The sequence below is a fragment of the Paroedura picta genome, chromosome 10, assembly GCF_049243985.1.
Source record: "Paroedura picta isolate Pp20150507F chromosome 10, Ppicta_v3.0, whole genome shotgun sequence".
Lineage (NCBI taxonomy): Eukaryota > Metazoa > Chordata > Lepidosauria > Squamata > Gekkonidae > Paroedura > Paroedura picta.
This window is the reverse complement of record NC_135378.1, coordinates 29,127,107-29,144,045: the sequence shown is the minus strand read 5'-3', so window position 1 is coordinate 29,144,045 and position 16,939 is coordinate 29,127,107. Positions and strand designations below refer to the sequence as shown.

Here is a 16,939-nt window from a genome sequence, read left to right as displayed (position 1 = left end):
ACCCTCTTGAGGATGCATGAAAGAATTCTTGCCCTGAGGGTTTCCAGATCAGAATTGGGAAATAATACCTGGAGTTTTTTTTTTGGGGGGGGGGGGGAAAGGAAGAGGTTAGAGCCTGAGGAAGAAGGGCTTTAGGAAGAGGAGGGACTTAAATGAGGTATAATGCCATAGAGTCCACCTTCCAAAGCAAACATTTTCTCCAGGCAAACTTATCTCTGCTACCTGGAGACCAGTTCTAATACCAGGAGATATCCGACCCCCCACTGGAGGATTCCAACCCTACTTGGCTCCCCACAAAACATCCCAAATGGAAAGAAATCCTTGATTCAGCAGATGGTGGCTGAGAATGGGAAGGGAGAGACCTCAGCAGACCTGGTGGAACGCTCTATCGAAAGAGATCAGAGACCTCCAGGACCTAAATCAGCTCTGCAGGGCTTGTAAAATGGAGCTGTTCTGCCAGGACTATGGTCAAAGGTGAAAGACTATCTGGAAGTATTTGCTTCCCTGCGAACAAATCTCTGCCAGCTAAAGGGTCTTATGTCCCTCCTCCTGCAACTTCTGATAGTGAAAAATGGGCAATATTCTGTAGTAGTTATGTTTTTAATCAGTTTCATTAAGTCTTATACTGATTTTAGTCAATTTATGTAAATTTGATTCTTCTAACCCATCCTGAGTCTCCAGAGAAAGGGCAGGCAATAAATACAATAGACTCTACCCTCCACAAGGGTTATTTCCTCTGGAGGGGCAGGGAAGTGATCTCTATTGTCTGGAAAACAATAGTAATTCTGGAGGAGTCCAATGGGCTTAGATTGGAATAACTCTATTTTGTCTGGCCTTGGGCCATCTCACCCCACTCCCCTTGCCTAAGACACCAAATGGACTGTAGAGCAACATCCCCAGAGACCTCATACGAATAAGGTGACCAGATTTTAACATTGGTAAAGCAGGACGCTATTGACCGGGGGGGGGGGGGTCTTGATTAAAAATTTGGTCTATATGGAGCAACAAAAAGTTTCACAGAATGCATAGAATGCAAAAATAGTATTGTAATATATATATATTTAATTTCAACATAAGTACAATTTACCAGATACCCCCAGATGTCCCTCCAAAAGTAGGACAATCTGGTCACCTTACATAAGAAGCCTATTTAGAAAATGATGCCCGCACATAAAATTTCATCTACAAATATGGTAAAATTCGTTAATGCTAGGAAGTTGGTTTTGAAAATCAGATGGGGTACCATAAATGAATATATAACTAAACTAGTTATACATTTCCAAGGTAGGCTATATCACGTAAGGCCACTGTTCCTATGGCAACCATTTGTGACTCACCATGATTATGAAGAAAAACCACTGAGCAGTGGGTTCAGGTTGTCGTAACACAACCTCAATCTAGGTCACTTAAATGCCTGAACTCTTTTAAATGTTTCTTTGACAGGGCATAAAAATAGAAGCCATAAATAACCGAGCAGCAATTTAAATCTGTTTACTTGGAAGTAAGTCCCATTTTATTCACTGGGGGCTTACTCCCAGGGAAATGTTCTCAAATGCTGCTGGACTTTCAACTGTTAGAACAAAGTGAAGATGCAATTTCAACTTCTTGAGTTTAACCAAACATGCATGCCATAGCCCTCCCTAGCAGTACTGCCCAAATGGAGAATTGCTCATTCTTGTTACATCAAAAAGACAGATGAAAACAATGCTGCATAAGTAAAACCAGACAATGGCAAGCAGCTTGGTCTATCAGAAGTCGTTCCCTTGGCACCATCAACTTGCATCTTGATGGCCACTCCATAGTGTTCTCAAGGCAAGAGAGGAACAAAAGTGATTTGCCACTCCATCAGGAAAGTGAAATAAATTAGGACTAGATGCCTTTGTACTCAAAAGCTACAACACTGGACCTGTGGAGGATGTGGGGTCCCCTTCTTATGCAGAGGTAGGACAACAAGAGACCATCAGTGGGACTCCTGACTCTACCCTGTCAATTGTCCACTAGTTCCAGTCAACACACTCTTTCTTCCTTGTGGATGACATCTTTCATGAGGTTGTTGTGCCAAAGTGAGGTTCAGGAGACTCCTTTCCTTCCAGTCCTGCAGGTTTCTCAGTGGAAAGCAGAGAGGAGAGCAGGACTTCTTTCCTACCTCAAAGGGTTGTTGTGGGGATAAAGAGGGAAAACCATGCATATGCCCCTAAACTCCTTAAAGGAAGGTCAGGACTGAAATGTTCTTGATAGAAGGAAATGCCAGAGATACTTCTTGTCAACAAGGGGCAATGGACAACCCATAGGTCTAGAAATGGCAATATAAGTAGGAGTCAGTGGAATTCTAGATTTGGTGTGTAGTTACTGATAAGACACTTAGATCCTGATTTAGGGGGGAAAGGGAAGCCCTGCTCACATGTTACAATGATGGTTGGGTTGCCAACCTCCCAGGGGTGAATAGAGATCTTCTGGGATTACGACTGGCCTCCTGGTGGAAGAGACCAGTTCACCTGAAGAAAATGACCAATTTGGAAGGTGGTCTCTATGGCATTACACCCTATTGATTTCCCTTCCCTCCTCAAACCCTGACCTCTTTGGTCTCCACTCCCAAAATCTCCAGGTATTTCCAAACCCAGAGTTGTCAGCTCTAATAAATGCTGGAGGTGCTGCTGGAGTGACTGGTGGGCAAGCACGGGTACCTGCAGGAGGAGCGGCAACAGTACCAGTAACTCCCCCCCTGGCCAAGTTGCTCGCCCTGCCGTGAAATGGTCGTTCAACCCCCAAAGAGGTCCTGACCCCCAGGTTGAGAACCACTGCTCTATGAGACGTTCCTTCAAGGGCGGATCCCAAACCTCTATCATCTCGTCACTCAGGAAACTTTTCTCTTTGAATGTTCTAATGTGCAACCCAGTTTTCCAATGAATGCAAAGTGACTTATAGTAAGCAAATGTCCATACGTCCCCCACCCCCCAGAGAGTCTTCAGATCGAGGGAGCAAAACCTGTTCAGCATCCCTAGGCCCAAGGAGATTAAACTGGCCTAAACCAGGGCCAGGGATTTTTCAGCCATGGCCCCAGAAGAAGAGTGGGGAAGAGTGGGGAATCAAACCTGGCTCAGCAGATTAGAAGCCACTGCTCTTAACCATAACACCACACTGGTTCCACCACCTGGTGGAATGCTCCACCAAATGAGATCAGAGGCCCGTGGGACCTTAATTGGTTACACAAGGCTTGCAAGATGGAGATGTTCCACCAGGCCTATGGTTGAGGCCTGAAATATCATCTAAAACCACTGGCCTCCCTGCCAGAAATCCATCAAAACCATATTCCACCAAACACATTTATGTGTCTTTCCCCTATCTTTTCTTGAGAAAGGGGGAATGGGCAAACAGACTACTTATTTTTTTGTTTTAATGTTTTAATAACATAATCATAATGCACATTTCTTGAGTGGTAAGGCAGCCGACATGCTGTCTGAAGCTCTGCCCATGAGGCTGGGAGTCCAATCCCAGCAGCCGGCTCAAGGTCGACTCAGCCTTCCACCCTTCCGAGGTCGGTAAAATGAGTACCCAGCTTGCTGGGGGGTAAACGGTAATGACTGGGGAAGGCACTGGCAAACCACCCCGTATTGAGTCTGCCATGAAAACACTAGAGGGCATCACCCCAAGGGTCAGACATGACTCGGTGCTTGCACAGGGGATACCTTTACCTTTAATGGAAATTTCTATTTTTGTGTTTTAATTTTATTGATGTAATCCACCCTGAGTCCACAGAGAGCGGGCGGAAAACAGATCCAAACATAAAGTAAGAAATAATAAATACAATTCAAAATGGGTAGAAAAGCATTGCCCTGTAACATCTCCATTAGAGGCCCAGCTGCTACTAAACCAGAAAAAGAAGCCATCAAATCCAGATCCCAAGAGGAGCTCCTTCAGTCCCATTGCCTTGTCCATGGTCCTTTCCCACTGCCCCTTTCCTGCCCACACCAAGAGGTCCCAATCACCCTTTTACAGGAAGCACTGATATTCTTGTTAATCAATCTCACCCCTTCATTTCCTCTCCTGGGCCTGGTGGTGAGTGCTGACGGGGTCACTTTCCCGAGGACAACCCGTCTGATCTCATCTGCCATATGCAGATGCTCCCTTTCAGGGACCATTTGTGCACAATTCCTTTCTTCTGCCCTCACAAGCCTTCCTCATCTGGGCACAAATGACCCGCTTAAATAACTTGGAACAAGTCGCTTCAGGAAAGCAGACAGCTCATGTCAACGGAGCCTAATCAACTTTGGCGTAGTCATAACCCTGCTACTAATGAACTCATTTCACATTCCTGTAAATGCTCCACGAGGGTTTTGTTAGAGCTAAGTCTCGCTAAATTGCTATTAATTGACGCTACACCAAAGGGGTCACCTTGCAGATCTGAGAGATGCTTTGTAGGGATGTTCAAAAGCCAGAGGTGAAATGGAAGCCCATTAACTCATGTCTCATGGCAGATTAGGACAGCGGGTGTATATTGGTTCAAGCAGGGGATCCTGACTGGCATGGGGTCCTTGTTTATTGTCTGTGCTTTCAGACTACCCTTTAATTGCTTTACAGCAGGGGTGGCCAAACTGTGGCTCTCCAGATGTCCATGGACTAGAATTCCCATGAGCCCCTGAGTTGGAAGGGAAGGGCTGCACACTTCCTTGAACGAGGCCTACCAAGAAGGGACAGCAGAGCTAGTCAGGAGAATAGGCCAGTTTCCTCTGTATCCTTCCTCTAGTCTTTTCTGCCACTGCTTCTTTATTTACAGAGAATGCTGTTGAGATCCAGTGTCCAGTTAAGAGCAGCCATCTCTAATCTGGAGAACCAGGTTTGATTCCCCACTCCTTCACAGCTGGCTGACCTTGAACCAGTCCCAGTTCCGTCAGAGCTCTCTCAGCCCCACCTACCTGACAGGGTGTCTGTTGTGGGGAGAGGAAGGAGAGGTGATTCTAAGCTGTTTTGAGAGTCTTTCAAGAAGCAGGATACAAAAAACAGCTCCTCCTCCTTCTCTTTCTCCTTCAGAGAGCTAGTTTGGTGTAGTGGTTAGGAGTGCGGACTAATCTGGCGAGCGGGGCTTGATTCTGCACTCTCCCACATGTAGCCAGCTGGGTGACCTTGGGCTCACCACAGCACTGATAAAGCTCTCAGCCTCACCTCCCTCACAGGGTGTCTGTTGTGGGGAGAGGCAAGGGAAAGCAACAGTAAGCCACTTTGAAACTCCTTTGGGTAGAGAAAAGCAGCATATAAGATCCAACTCTTCTTCTTCTTCTTCTTCTTCTTCTTCTTCTTCTTCTTCTTCTTCTTCTTCTTCTTCTTCTGCAAGAAGAATTTGAGAGCCTCCCTCCAAAAGTATTAAGTGTCCATAAAATCATCTCAGTGTTTGTTTATGCATTCAGATACTCAGTACTCTGCATTTCTCCACAATGGGGACCTGAAGTGCCCCCAATGTTGTTCTACCCACCTACATTTTATCTTCCCAACATTATGAGATATCTGACCAAGGGAGCTTTCAGTGCTGGAAGATTAAACCCCAAACATCTTCTTGTTCTCTAAGCTGCTACTGGACTGGAATTGAGCTGTTCTGCTGCATGACTGTCTCCTGAAATGGTGAAGTCAAGCTGAGAGAGAACAACTGGACCAAGGAAACTCTAAAGCAGGGGTAGTCAACCTGTGGTCCTCCAGATGGCAGGGGCTCATGGGAATTGAACATCTGGAGGACCACAGGTTGACTACCCCTGCTCTAAAGCATCCACAGCAGAGTAGAGGTTGGAACCTGGGCCTCCCAGATCCTGGTCTAACTCTCTAATCACCACATCAGGCTAGATCTTATAGAGGGATCTCATTTGCCATAGATTACACTGCTTCTTGTGCTCTATGGTATTGGGGGGGGGGTTGATATTGTTTGATGTGACCCACCATGAATCCCTGGAGAGTGGTGGGAGATAAATTGAAATAATAAATAAATAATTATTCCACTGTTGCCCTACCGATTTGTGCAGCAAGCACAGGAAGCAGAAGTATGGGCACCCAGGAACCATGACTGGGCAGTGGCTGTCCAAGGGAGGTAGATAGGCTTTCAGGAAGCTTACCTGGCATTCATATTTTACCTGTTCTTTTCACTCTAAGAATAATATACATTCATGGGTGAACCACCCCTTTGGTGTTACACATTCATCCCTTGTTCAAAACACAACATATTCATGGTACATTACACATTCTATTTGCCAATAAATGGCAACACCAATTCACAGTTTTCCTCTACAGATCTTACAGTGAATGCAAATACAATGTACATGTGTACCATGTACATATGATTTCTCATTGTACAAATGTCACCTGGGACACATGATACTTCCTTATGGCATATCAGACCCTTGTCCTTTCAAGGTCAGTATTATTGACTCAAACTGGCTGCCTGGTCCTTTGAATGGGAGATGCTGGGGATTATACCTGGGACTTTCTGCATGGTGAGCAGATACACAGCAGTTGAGTCCCTGGCCCTTCTGTAACCCCACATTTACCCACAAACTGGTTCCCCAGTTTTATTTTTAAAGTGAACACCTATGTGCTTCTTCTTACAAGTAAATATATGCATCCACAGGCATTGTCACTTGTGTCACAGGTCATGTGGCTGCAGTGGGGAATTACATGGTACCCCCCCCCCCAACATTCCTATGTTGGCAAAATACCACACAGATCTGAGCTTCATGGCAAGCAAATAATTATAGGCAGCCACAGGAAATGGTTACAACAACATCAGCATAAGAAAAAACACTGTGGCATAATCTGTGACAAGGTTCCGGTGATTGCCTATTTCATCAGCACAGGCCAATATTGTAGCTCTCAAGCACTATAATATATACCCATGCCATGCCGACCACTATACTGCTTGGGAGCTACAATTTTTGCCTGTGCTAATGAAAAATGCTATGACAAAGTGAAGGTGAAACAAGGTATTCAATACTGGAACCTTGTTGCATATTGGAATAAAAAAAGAAGACAATTTTTATATGCACCTTTGAATTTTTGGGTTGCTTTTGCCAGCCATGCCACAGTGCTGTTTCTTCTACTGATGTTATCCAGAACATAAGGGCTCATTTAAGCATTTTAAGAACAGGGACAGAAATGCACTTGAAGATCTCATCAGACAGATGTATAAAAACACCCTCTGCAAGGCTCACAACTGGCATCCTTTACCTTCGTTACAGGCCCTACCATGCCAAGAAAAAAATTATGGTCCTGCAGGTTAGTGACTGAATTGCCATTAGAAGAAAACCTCCTAACGATTTGGCAATCCTGGTGTGAAACATCATGCCTCTAACAAAATTGCTCTCGCAAAGGAACAGTAGGCCTATTTTCAAAAGGATTTTCAAAGAAATATGGAAAACGAGTTTTCCCCAAATGCTCTAAATAGCAAAATCACAGCCAAGGGGAGAGCGTGGAGCGTAATGATGCTCTTGTACGAAGGACAAGGCCTTATTGCCAATTGCAGCAAAGTTTCTTGTACACAGAAGAGTGTTTAGAAAGAGAGGCCTTAAAGCAGCGACTGGCAGGGAGCCTCAAGGAAGGGAAGCTGGAGGGAGTAGACAGATCTTTAAAGAGAGATTCCTGTAGAGCCAGGAGCAATTACGGTGAGTAAAGAAACCCCGGTTTCTATTTAAGCCAGGAGGACAGATGGTGTTCATTGTCTTGAGTTCTGATTCAGAGCATTTGCACTGGGCAGAGCACATAGAGTGTTAACATTGTCAAAAGTGGAAAAAGTTTGGACTCACCTTCTGATCTGAAGCCCCCAATTAAATCAGGACCCCGTGTGGCTGTCATTTTCCTTCAAAAATGCCATTCTGGCATCCCCACCCTGGCAGAGATGAAGGGAAAGGGGCCAGGTTTGCTGCAGTTGGAAGATGGGAGAGAAAGCTGGCCTGACATGGGTAGGTACCCCCACCCCCTCTTTTTTTGACCATCACCAAGGGAGACGGAGGGCAACAAGGAGTAGCAGAATAAGGCCCACCAAGACAGCAGAGATGTGACGTCTAAGTGGAATTTCCCTTTGCAAATGCAGTGGAGCATCTTCTTACCCTCTGCTCTGGTCCCTGCTGTTCTACCCTTCATTCTGAAGAGGAGATCTTCAGGGCAGGACCTGTCTTTTGCTCATGGCAGACTGAACAGTGCCGTGAACACCCTCTGTGCTAGGCAACAAAAAGTGGGATAGAAAGGCAAAGGGAAGAGGCCTGAGGAAGAGAACTGTAGATGACAGAGAGAACTGAGAAAAGGATGGGCTAGGGCAGGAGTAGCCAAATTGTGGCTCTCCAGGTGCCCATGGACTACAGTTCCCATGAGCCCCTGCCAGCATGGTATGGCAGGGCTCATGGGAATTGTAGTCCACAGACATCTGGAGAACTACAGTTTGGCTACTGCTGAGCTAGGGAGAGGCCCCAGGGGATTAAAGAACAGAAGTGGCCATACATTGTTGACAGGAATTACGGTTGCCAGCTAAATACCTGGAGACTTAGGGGTGGAGTGGGCAGTGGAAGGAGTGGGCAGGGTTTGGGGCAGTGAGAGACCTCAGTGGAGCATAATACTATGGAGTCCACCCTCCAAAGCAGCCATTTTCTCCAGAGGGACTGATCTCTTTAGTCTGGAGATGGTCTGTAATTCTGGGGAATCCCCAGGTATCACCTGGGGAGTGGCATGCCTAAGAAGCAGGAAGGGAGGCTGTGGATGGCCCAGAAGGTAGCTATGTGAAGTGAGAAAGAAGCAAAGTAGACTGAAGAGCAGGGGTCTTGAGGAAGTGGGGGTGGAAGCAGAGCGCTGATGGTAAAGGCCTTCACAGTGTTCTCTACAGGCCCCTGAAATTGCTGCTCGTCAACAAACAAGCCAAGAGGCTGTCCGTTTCCATCTCGCATCAGCTCCCCATAGAGGGGAAGTCTGTGCCCTGCGGGGCCGCTGTTCCTAAGCAAGCCTGCATCTAGAGAGGTAGCATCTCCATCGAAGGAGAGCAGAGACCGGTGATTGCCTCTGGAGCCTTCACAGGGACCCCTGATTAGCCCAAACAGCCTTGCTGATTGGCCGGCCTCCACTACCCCAGGAACCTTTTGACATCCATTCTGCTCTATTGTTCAGGGTGCTGATGGAGCAGTTAAGACTCATCAGCTCCCTCAGAGAGCAGAGATGTGAGAGTCACGCCATTCGGAAAGGGGGGAAATGATCAGCTCCTGGCTTTCTGTGAACTTGATTCTCACCCTTGTGGATGGAGAGCCATCCAAAGGACAAGGAAGGCCATTCCTGAAGGCCTTCCTTGATGCCTCCTCTAACGGCATCACTGGACTCCAGGAGCATTTCTAAACATTTCTCTCCTTTAGTTCAGAAGGCCATCGTCCCTGGGCGGTTTCCATTTATGTACATTTGTTGAAGCTCCACTGCCCTTTCCTGAGTGAGATGGCTACACTCAGCATCGCTTTCCTCGTGTCTTCTCTAAACAAAACCAGGGCTGTTTGTGAGCAGATGGAGCTGCTGTCCCAAATAGGAGGTAGCTCACAAGGAGGTGACCTGTGCCTGAACCCCCAGTGGACAAAGATGAGGAAGGGTCAAAGGAGTCCCAGTAAGGTTTAAAAGATAGAATGTAGGAGAGATTCAAGGTGAAATTGCAAAAATTAGCAAGAATCGTATGTGTGTGTGTGTGTGAGAGAGAGAGAGAGAGAAAGAGAGAGAGAGCACTAATGTAGTGCAGTGCTTAAAAGCACCGGCCTCTAATCTGGTGAGTCAGGTTTGATTCCTCACTCCTCCACATGAAACCAGTTGGGTGACCTTGGGCTGGTCACAGTTCTCTTAGAGCTGTTCTCACAGATCATTTCTCATAGAGCTCTCTCCTACCTCACTGTGGGAAGAGGAAGGGAAAGTCTTTGTAAGCTGCTCCGGGACTCCTTTGTGTTGTGATTTTTGTTTATTGATTTCATTTATCCCTTGCACCCTCTCCCCAGAAGGGACTCAGGGTAGTATCCAAATTTTAAAAATACAATTAGAATACAATTAGAGCTCTCTGAATACAATTAGAGCTCTCTGAAAGGTACCTCACAGAGTACCTGGGGCTCATTTTGTCTCCCTCAACCGTGCATTTGCAGCCAGCTGTGGCTCAAGTGAGTCCAAATCAGAGATTCCTTTTCTGCATGGAAAGCGAGTCCACCAGCCTGGGCAGCCACTCAGGACAATTTTAACTGCTCTGCTGCGATTGTATCCTGAGAGGCTCCACAACATATTTCAGCCACCTGAATAACCTATAAGGAAATTAACTGACTGAAACGTCCTCTATTCTGTAATACCTTCAGCTCCTTGAATTTAATTGGTACTCTCTAGGAATCTTTGGAAACAACTTATGTTCCCACTTTCTGTCATTCATTGCACATCAGGCTTTCATCAGAAGTGGACCTTCTTCTCTGTCTGCTAATCTGTCACCAGATCTGGTTGTCATGATCCCCCCCCCCCCAACAAGGCCAGAAATGCAGACTTGGAGTCTTCAGGGGAAGAGCCGAAGGTGGTGTCTTCTAGGAGCACATGTAGCATGTGCTACGGGCCCTGCAGTACCCCGGGCCCAGTGGTGCTGTACAGTTAGGGGGTCTTCACACTGCGATTGTTAGGTGGGGGTCTTAATACTTAATTAGCTTATGGGCTGCAAGAATGAAAAAAGGGCAGTATGTATGCTCAGTTAGTAATTGAGCATGCACATCGCTCATTGAGCATGTGTGCAGACTGCAAGTCCCATAAGTGCATGTCCCACCAAGGTTTGAGAAATGTGAAGCCATCGGTTGCTTCCAAATACCCAACTATTCCTGGGAGGGGCAGCCCTGCAGTTAGTTTATTGTATTTTGTTTTTGTGATTTTAATGTATGGGGGTTTTATTGGGGTTTTTATTGTTGTAACTTGCCTTGAGCCTCCAGGGAGAGGTGAGTAACAAGTTTAACAACAATAACAACAACAACAACAATAAACTTATGCAATCCAAGTAACAGCACCAGAGTGTGGGGCACAGGCAGATGTTTGACTTTGCAATACAAAACAGGACCAGCCAGACCATTTATGAGAAATCAGAACGAGGAAGGGTTGGAGATCTCATGAGCAATCAGCAAGAGTCCAGTTTCTCTCATCTTGTTTTTCATTTTTGGTGGAGGGAAATATAGGTAAAGGTAAAGGTATGCCCTGTGCAAGCACCGAGTCATGTCTGACCATTGGGGTGACACCCTCCAGCGTTTTCATGGCAGACACAATACGGGGTGGTTTGCCAGTGCCTTCCCCAGTCGTTACTGTTTACCCCCCAGCAAGCTGGGTACTCATTTTACCGACCTCGGAAGGATGGAAGGCTGAGTCAACCTTGAGCCGGCTGCTGGGATTGAACTCCCAGCCTCATGGGCAGACAGCTTCAGACAGCATTTCTGGTGCCTTACCACCCTGCGCCACAAGAGGCTCTAAAATATAGGTAGCACCCTGCTTACATGCAGAGTAACTAGTGGTGGGTTTATTTTGAAACCAGATCTGATTGGGCAGGCAAAGGGGGTTAAACCCCAATTCCTCCCTTGCCGTATTCCAGTGCTCCTGATCTTGCTCTAAAATGGTAGGTCAACCAGCCTTGGAGATAAAAGCTGGAATCAATCAAATGCTAGGGAAGAAGGGAGGCCTGCATTTCGTTTCCATCATACATGCACTCTTTTAGCTTTCCCTTGAGAATCACAGCCAAGGGTGAAGACTGATATGTGGATATTGTCACCTCTCTCTGTCTTGCTCTGCACATACGTGCAAATTTTAATTGCTGCAAAATGGAAAACTGTTGTCCCCTCGGCCTGAACATTTGGCAGAAAGGATCCCTGGGTTGATCTCTAATAATAAAAATAAAAAAACTTCTCACTCTGCTGAGAAGACAAGAAAAGTTCACTAGTGGGAATGTGTTCCCCTCTGCAAGCAAACTGAACACATACAGAATACTTGTTCGACCTGGTGGAACGGGCCCTTGGGAGATATGTAGACCCTTCAGGAGCTTTCACAGTTCCAAAGGGCCTGCAAAACGGAACTCTTCCACCAGGCATTTGGTTGGGGCCAGTAAATAACCTACAGTAAAACTTCTATAGGCCTCCTCCCATAAGACCCTGGGAGAGCCCCCCTGGAATAATAAATAAAATCTGAAAGGCTACAACAATGTCAAGCTGATTATGCTGAGATTTTGCATCCTAGGTTTTTAAGCAACTTTTAAGTGTTCATTGTCTTCTTGGTGAAGATCAATATTTTAATGTATTTATTATGTTGTAAACCACCCCGCACCATCATCCAGGAGAGGACATTATATAAATCTATATGTTTAATTAATTAATAATACCCATTTACAAAATTTAAAAAAACAAAACAAACTGAAAACGAGCCCGGTGGATCCTAGTGCCCTACCAATGTGAAAGCTTTGCACGGGGCAGGCATGTTATGCATTCTGCTGTCCTCAAGACCCAGAAGAAATACAGCTGTGATAAACAACACAAGTTATCCTGCCAAGCTTTTAGATTTCCCCCCATTCTGAGTCCCCCTAGCTCCCATTTAAGTTAATAGGCAATTCCAGTGCTGGGCTATTCATAAGTACCCTCTGCACAAAGCCTTTACCTCTGCTAGGGACAGAATTCATTTCACTCAACTGTTTTAGAGGTAGGCAAAGTCATGTCACTATGGGCAAAAGCATAACTCGTAGAATCTTTTTCGGGGGGGATCAGAATGAACAAATTGGGAAGTCTGGAGACTTTTCTAACCAATCATAATTGCAGTTGCTAGAATAACAAGAATAGAAGTGGTGTTTTTTTTTTTATTATTTCACTGTACACCACCTGAAGGAGCCTCATAGTGGCTTACAATTCCCTTCTCTTCCTCTCCCCATAACAGACACCTTGTGAGGTAGGTGAGGCTGAGAGAGCTCTGAGAGAACGTAACCCAGCTGGCAACCTGTGGAGAAATGGGGAATCAAACCCCAGTTCTCCAGGTTAAAGGCTGCTGCTCTTAACTAAAACTGCAAGGAATCTCAAGTACACATCTTTTGTACCCATTGCCAATGGATACTAATGGCTTTTGTACCCATTGCCAAGGGATACTAATGGTTCCATTTGGAAAGTGTTTCCGCAGTAATTATTTCCCCCAACCCACCACATCATGACTTGGTGGTAGAAGCTTTGGGGCCTGCTTTGCCTTATGTAATAAAGCAAACAGGCTAGGCATTGAAACCTGATCCCAAGGCTGGCCTTACTACTCAGCAGCGCTCAGGCCCTTTCTCTGGATAAATAAATAAATGAGTGGTTGCCGAGGTCAGCATTGGGCAGGGGCATTGTGTTAGGACAAGGCAGCGTGTGGAAAGGGTTTCCTTTCCAGGGCACTTTTGCTCTTGGTGGAAGGGAGGATGGGGAACGTGGTGGGACAAGAACATCAAGCCAGTGGCCAGTGATGGGCAAGATTCAAGAGAAGAGAGTGTCAGGAGAGAGGAAGGGCTCTATTCATGTAGGAAGAGAGGCACATTAAGGGGCACGTTCATGTAGGAAGAGAGGCACATCATAGCCCATTCAGGCCTTTTAATGACACCTTTAAGGTGTCTAGAGGAAGAGGCCAGCCAAGATGGCCTTTTTCTCAAGTCTTTTGCATTATGACATGTATTCTGTATCTCACAACATTTCACTTACTCCTCCTCTGAAAGATAAGTATAGGTGAACAAGTCATAATAATAAAAAATAAATAATAAATATTTTATTCCTATACAGCCCTGATCTTCAGGACAGTTGATAACAAAGTTGCAGAAAATCACAATAAAATTTTGTTGCACCAATAAAATAACAGAACCCACCTCCTTAAAAAATTTGTAGTCTTGATGTGGGTGGATTTGGGGCAGGGAGGCCCAGATGTCATTCTACTGGCCTCAAGCATAGGCCTGGTGGAACACCTCTGTTTTACAGACCCACCAGACGTTTTTGAGATCTCAGAGGTCCCTGATCTCTTAAAGGAAAAATTTTGAGCAGGCTGGGACCAGGGCTGAAAAGGCCCTGGTCCTAGATGAAGCCAGTTTTGTCTCCTTAGGGCCAGGGACTCTGAGCAGGTTTTGGCTGCTAGATATTAATGCTTGTTGTGAGAAGGCAGAAATGTCAAAGTGGGAAGGCAGAATTTTTAGTTTTAACTCATTAAATATGAGGATTTTTTCATAATGGAGAGGTATGGGAAGTGACTTTGAGACTGTGGGCCAAAAGTCTCAGTAGGTAGGTTACCTATTCATAGAGTTGTCCTGCATGGACGTGTACAGTTATTTTTTAAGCCCTCTAAGCTAGTGGCCATCCATCCATCTTGCCTCAATGAGTCCTATGAATGAAGGAATACTCCCCTTTGCTTGTCTGGAACTCAAGACCAAACATTTAAACTGAGTGACCACCAAGTACACAGAGAAATTGAAAAGGGGTGTATCTTTAATTGTATATCACCCAGACAAAAATGGTGCTCTGAATTGGACCTCAGCACTACTCCACACACTACTGTTTACTCTGTGCAGGAATCAGCAACACGTGACGTGCCCCTCCTGTTCTAGCAGCAGGGAGGGAGCATGAACCCATAGCAGTGAATGGACATGTTGATTTCTGTGGCCATTTGTATTTAATTCTTGTCATGTATTCCCAGGCAGGCCTTCTTCCATTCCACATCAATATCCACATCAATATCAAGCAATCACACATCACCCATTACCATCCTGTCTTTGCAACAGGAGACGGTCAAAACAGTGGGGGGTGGGGGGGGGAGAGATCAACAAGCCTTCCTGACTCTGGAAATGAGGTTGTTGTGGCCCAACCCTGCCTCACTGCCAAATTATTTATGGACAACATGACACCAGCCACCATGATAGAGTGGATCTCTGAATAACAAGAGGAATGTTTTCTCTAAAGAATGCAAGCATGGCCTTTAACAAAAATATATGAAGCACAAGTGCATAATGCAGCTCTCCTGCCCTGTCTTCGCTCTCACCTGCATTTAAAGCAGGAGACTATGGCAATGAATGATGCAGTCCGCACGAATACAGAGAGCTACCAGTTGCATACAAAATCACAGGGGCTCCCCCCTCCCACACCTTTTCTGGCATTTGGTTCTACTTAAGGACCACTCCGTAGCACCACGCACACTGACAGCCAATCGTAGACTGCCTTTCAACCTTCCTCCAAATAGGATTTGGAGTCGCCATTTGTTTTCGCAGCTTGGGGTATAGCACGCCAAGCTCTATACAGGGAAAGGGCCCGAGCCAAGCCGAGTAGCCGGTCGCTGTCCGTGGTGCTGGACCTCGCTGCGCCGCGGCGGCCGGCAGATGGCGCCGTCCGGCGGATGAAACGCATATGCACGCAGAGTCCGCTCGAGGTGTAGCCAAAGCTTTCGTCCTCCCCCCCCCCCCCCCCCAAAAAAAACGAATTTCTCCAGGACGCTTCGGAACGGGTGTCCCGCCAGATCTCACGCCGGCTTTCCAGATCCAGAGCCCCGCCGCTCCAGGGGAATTCCCTGGCTTCTTGCGCCCCTTCCCGCCTGCTTATCTAAAAGGGCAGCACTCACCATGTTGACTTCCGAGACCATATCTATGCTGGCGATGACGATGCTCATCCCGACGCCGACGGGAGACCCTGCAAATCGAAACAGGCGGTTCTGAACGGCCGCCAAACAAAAGCCCACGGGAAGTCCGCCCCTAGTCCCGCGCCTGGCAATGTAGCGTTATAGCACTGACCGGGAGCCACGCTGCAAGCTCTGGAGGGGAGGTGTGTTCTCCCGGCCTAAGCGTTCTGTGGGATTCGAAAGACCGCAAGCACCGCTGCTACCCTGCAAAGGGTTGGTAGCACTAGCGGCGGTTTGCTCATTGGGGAGGCAAGGTGGGCGTGCGAGGGTGTTTGTAAAGAAGGGAGAAAGGGGGCGGGAGAGGGAGAGAACTAGCTACCAGGACACCCCCGCGCCCTGTTTCGCATTGCATCTGACCTCTGCCTCGACAGGAAACGCCGCGCGGCCTCGCTGGTTGCCGCTGTAAACAGAACTGCGCGGAAACGAATTTTACCTCCGAAGTCCGGCCTCAAGCGGATGTCGTATCCTTTGAGCAATCTGTCCACCGTCTCTTTCACATAGGACATGTTGCTGGGCTCAGTCTCGCTGAGGGGGGAAGCAAGAAAAGGAGGCAGCATTAGGGAAGACCCCCTCCAGCCCCCACCCCACCCCACCCTACCCCACCGGCCTTCCAGCAGAGAAGCCACCCCGTTGACTGGAGCTCCCGTAGGGGGAAGAGCGACCCTTGCCCAACCTCCCGCCCGCCTCACCTCTTGGCGTAGCAGACCAGGGCGATCATCGCTGGGAAGAACCAGATCCCCGCGCATTCTCGGAACTGAGCTGCCCGCATTCCTTCCTTCCTTCCTTCCTTCCTTCCTTCCTTCCTTCCTTCCTTCCTTCCTTCCTTCCTTCCTTCCTTCCTTCGGGCGGAGAGAGTTGCTGCCTCTCTCCCTCCCTCCACCCCGGCTCCCCACCCCCCCTTCCGCGAAGATCCAAGGAATGCAACTTTCAATCCACAGGCTGGGCTCTGATGCCGGGGACAGCAGCGCATGCGCGGAGGTCCTTCTCTCTCTCCCCCCCACCCCTCCGCGGACACCTTTGCGCCTCGAGTAGGTCAGGCGACGAACGTCGACGGGACCTCGGAAGTCCCCCGCTCGGCCGCTGCTGGCTGCCCACTGGCGCGTCCTGCCGCGGACGGAAGGTCGTCCACCGTTCCCCTCGGCGCCCATCCCGGCCGGAGGCTGTCCCCGCTTTCTCCGGCGAGCCACAGAGACGGACCGAAGCCGTCAAAGCACCACCGGGGCTCCTTCCCCAACCCTGCGTCGCCAGCTTTCTCCTTCTCCGCTGACCCTCGCCGGGCGAAAGACCGGAGCCT

At 47.5% G+C, this 16,939-nt stretch overlaps 1 protein-coding gene across 2 annotated transcripts in view; it reads right to left on the bottom strand.

The window, feature by feature from the left end:
• Nucleotides 1–16,476, bottom strand: part of GABRB1 (gamma-aminobutyric acid type A receptor subunit beta1) — a 115,368-nt gene extending 98,892 nt beyond the window's left edge. For both annotated transcript variants that reach the window (XM_077301889.1, XM_077301888.1), the window contains exons 1-3: nucleotides 16,335–16,476; nucleotides 16,079–16,170; nucleotides 15,589–15,656 (exon numbers count right to left, since the gene is read on the bottom strand). In XM_077301889.1, the coding sequence (XP_077158004.1) occupies nucleotides 15,589–15,656; nucleotides 16,079–16,170; nucleotides 16,335–16,414 (240 nt within the window). In that variant the 5' untranslated portion in view covers nucleotides 16,415–16,476. The remainder of the gene's footprint in view (nucleotides 1–15,588; nucleotides 15,657–16,078; nucleotides 16,171–16,334) is intronic.
• Nucleotides 16,477–16,939: the final 463 nt, after the last annotated feature.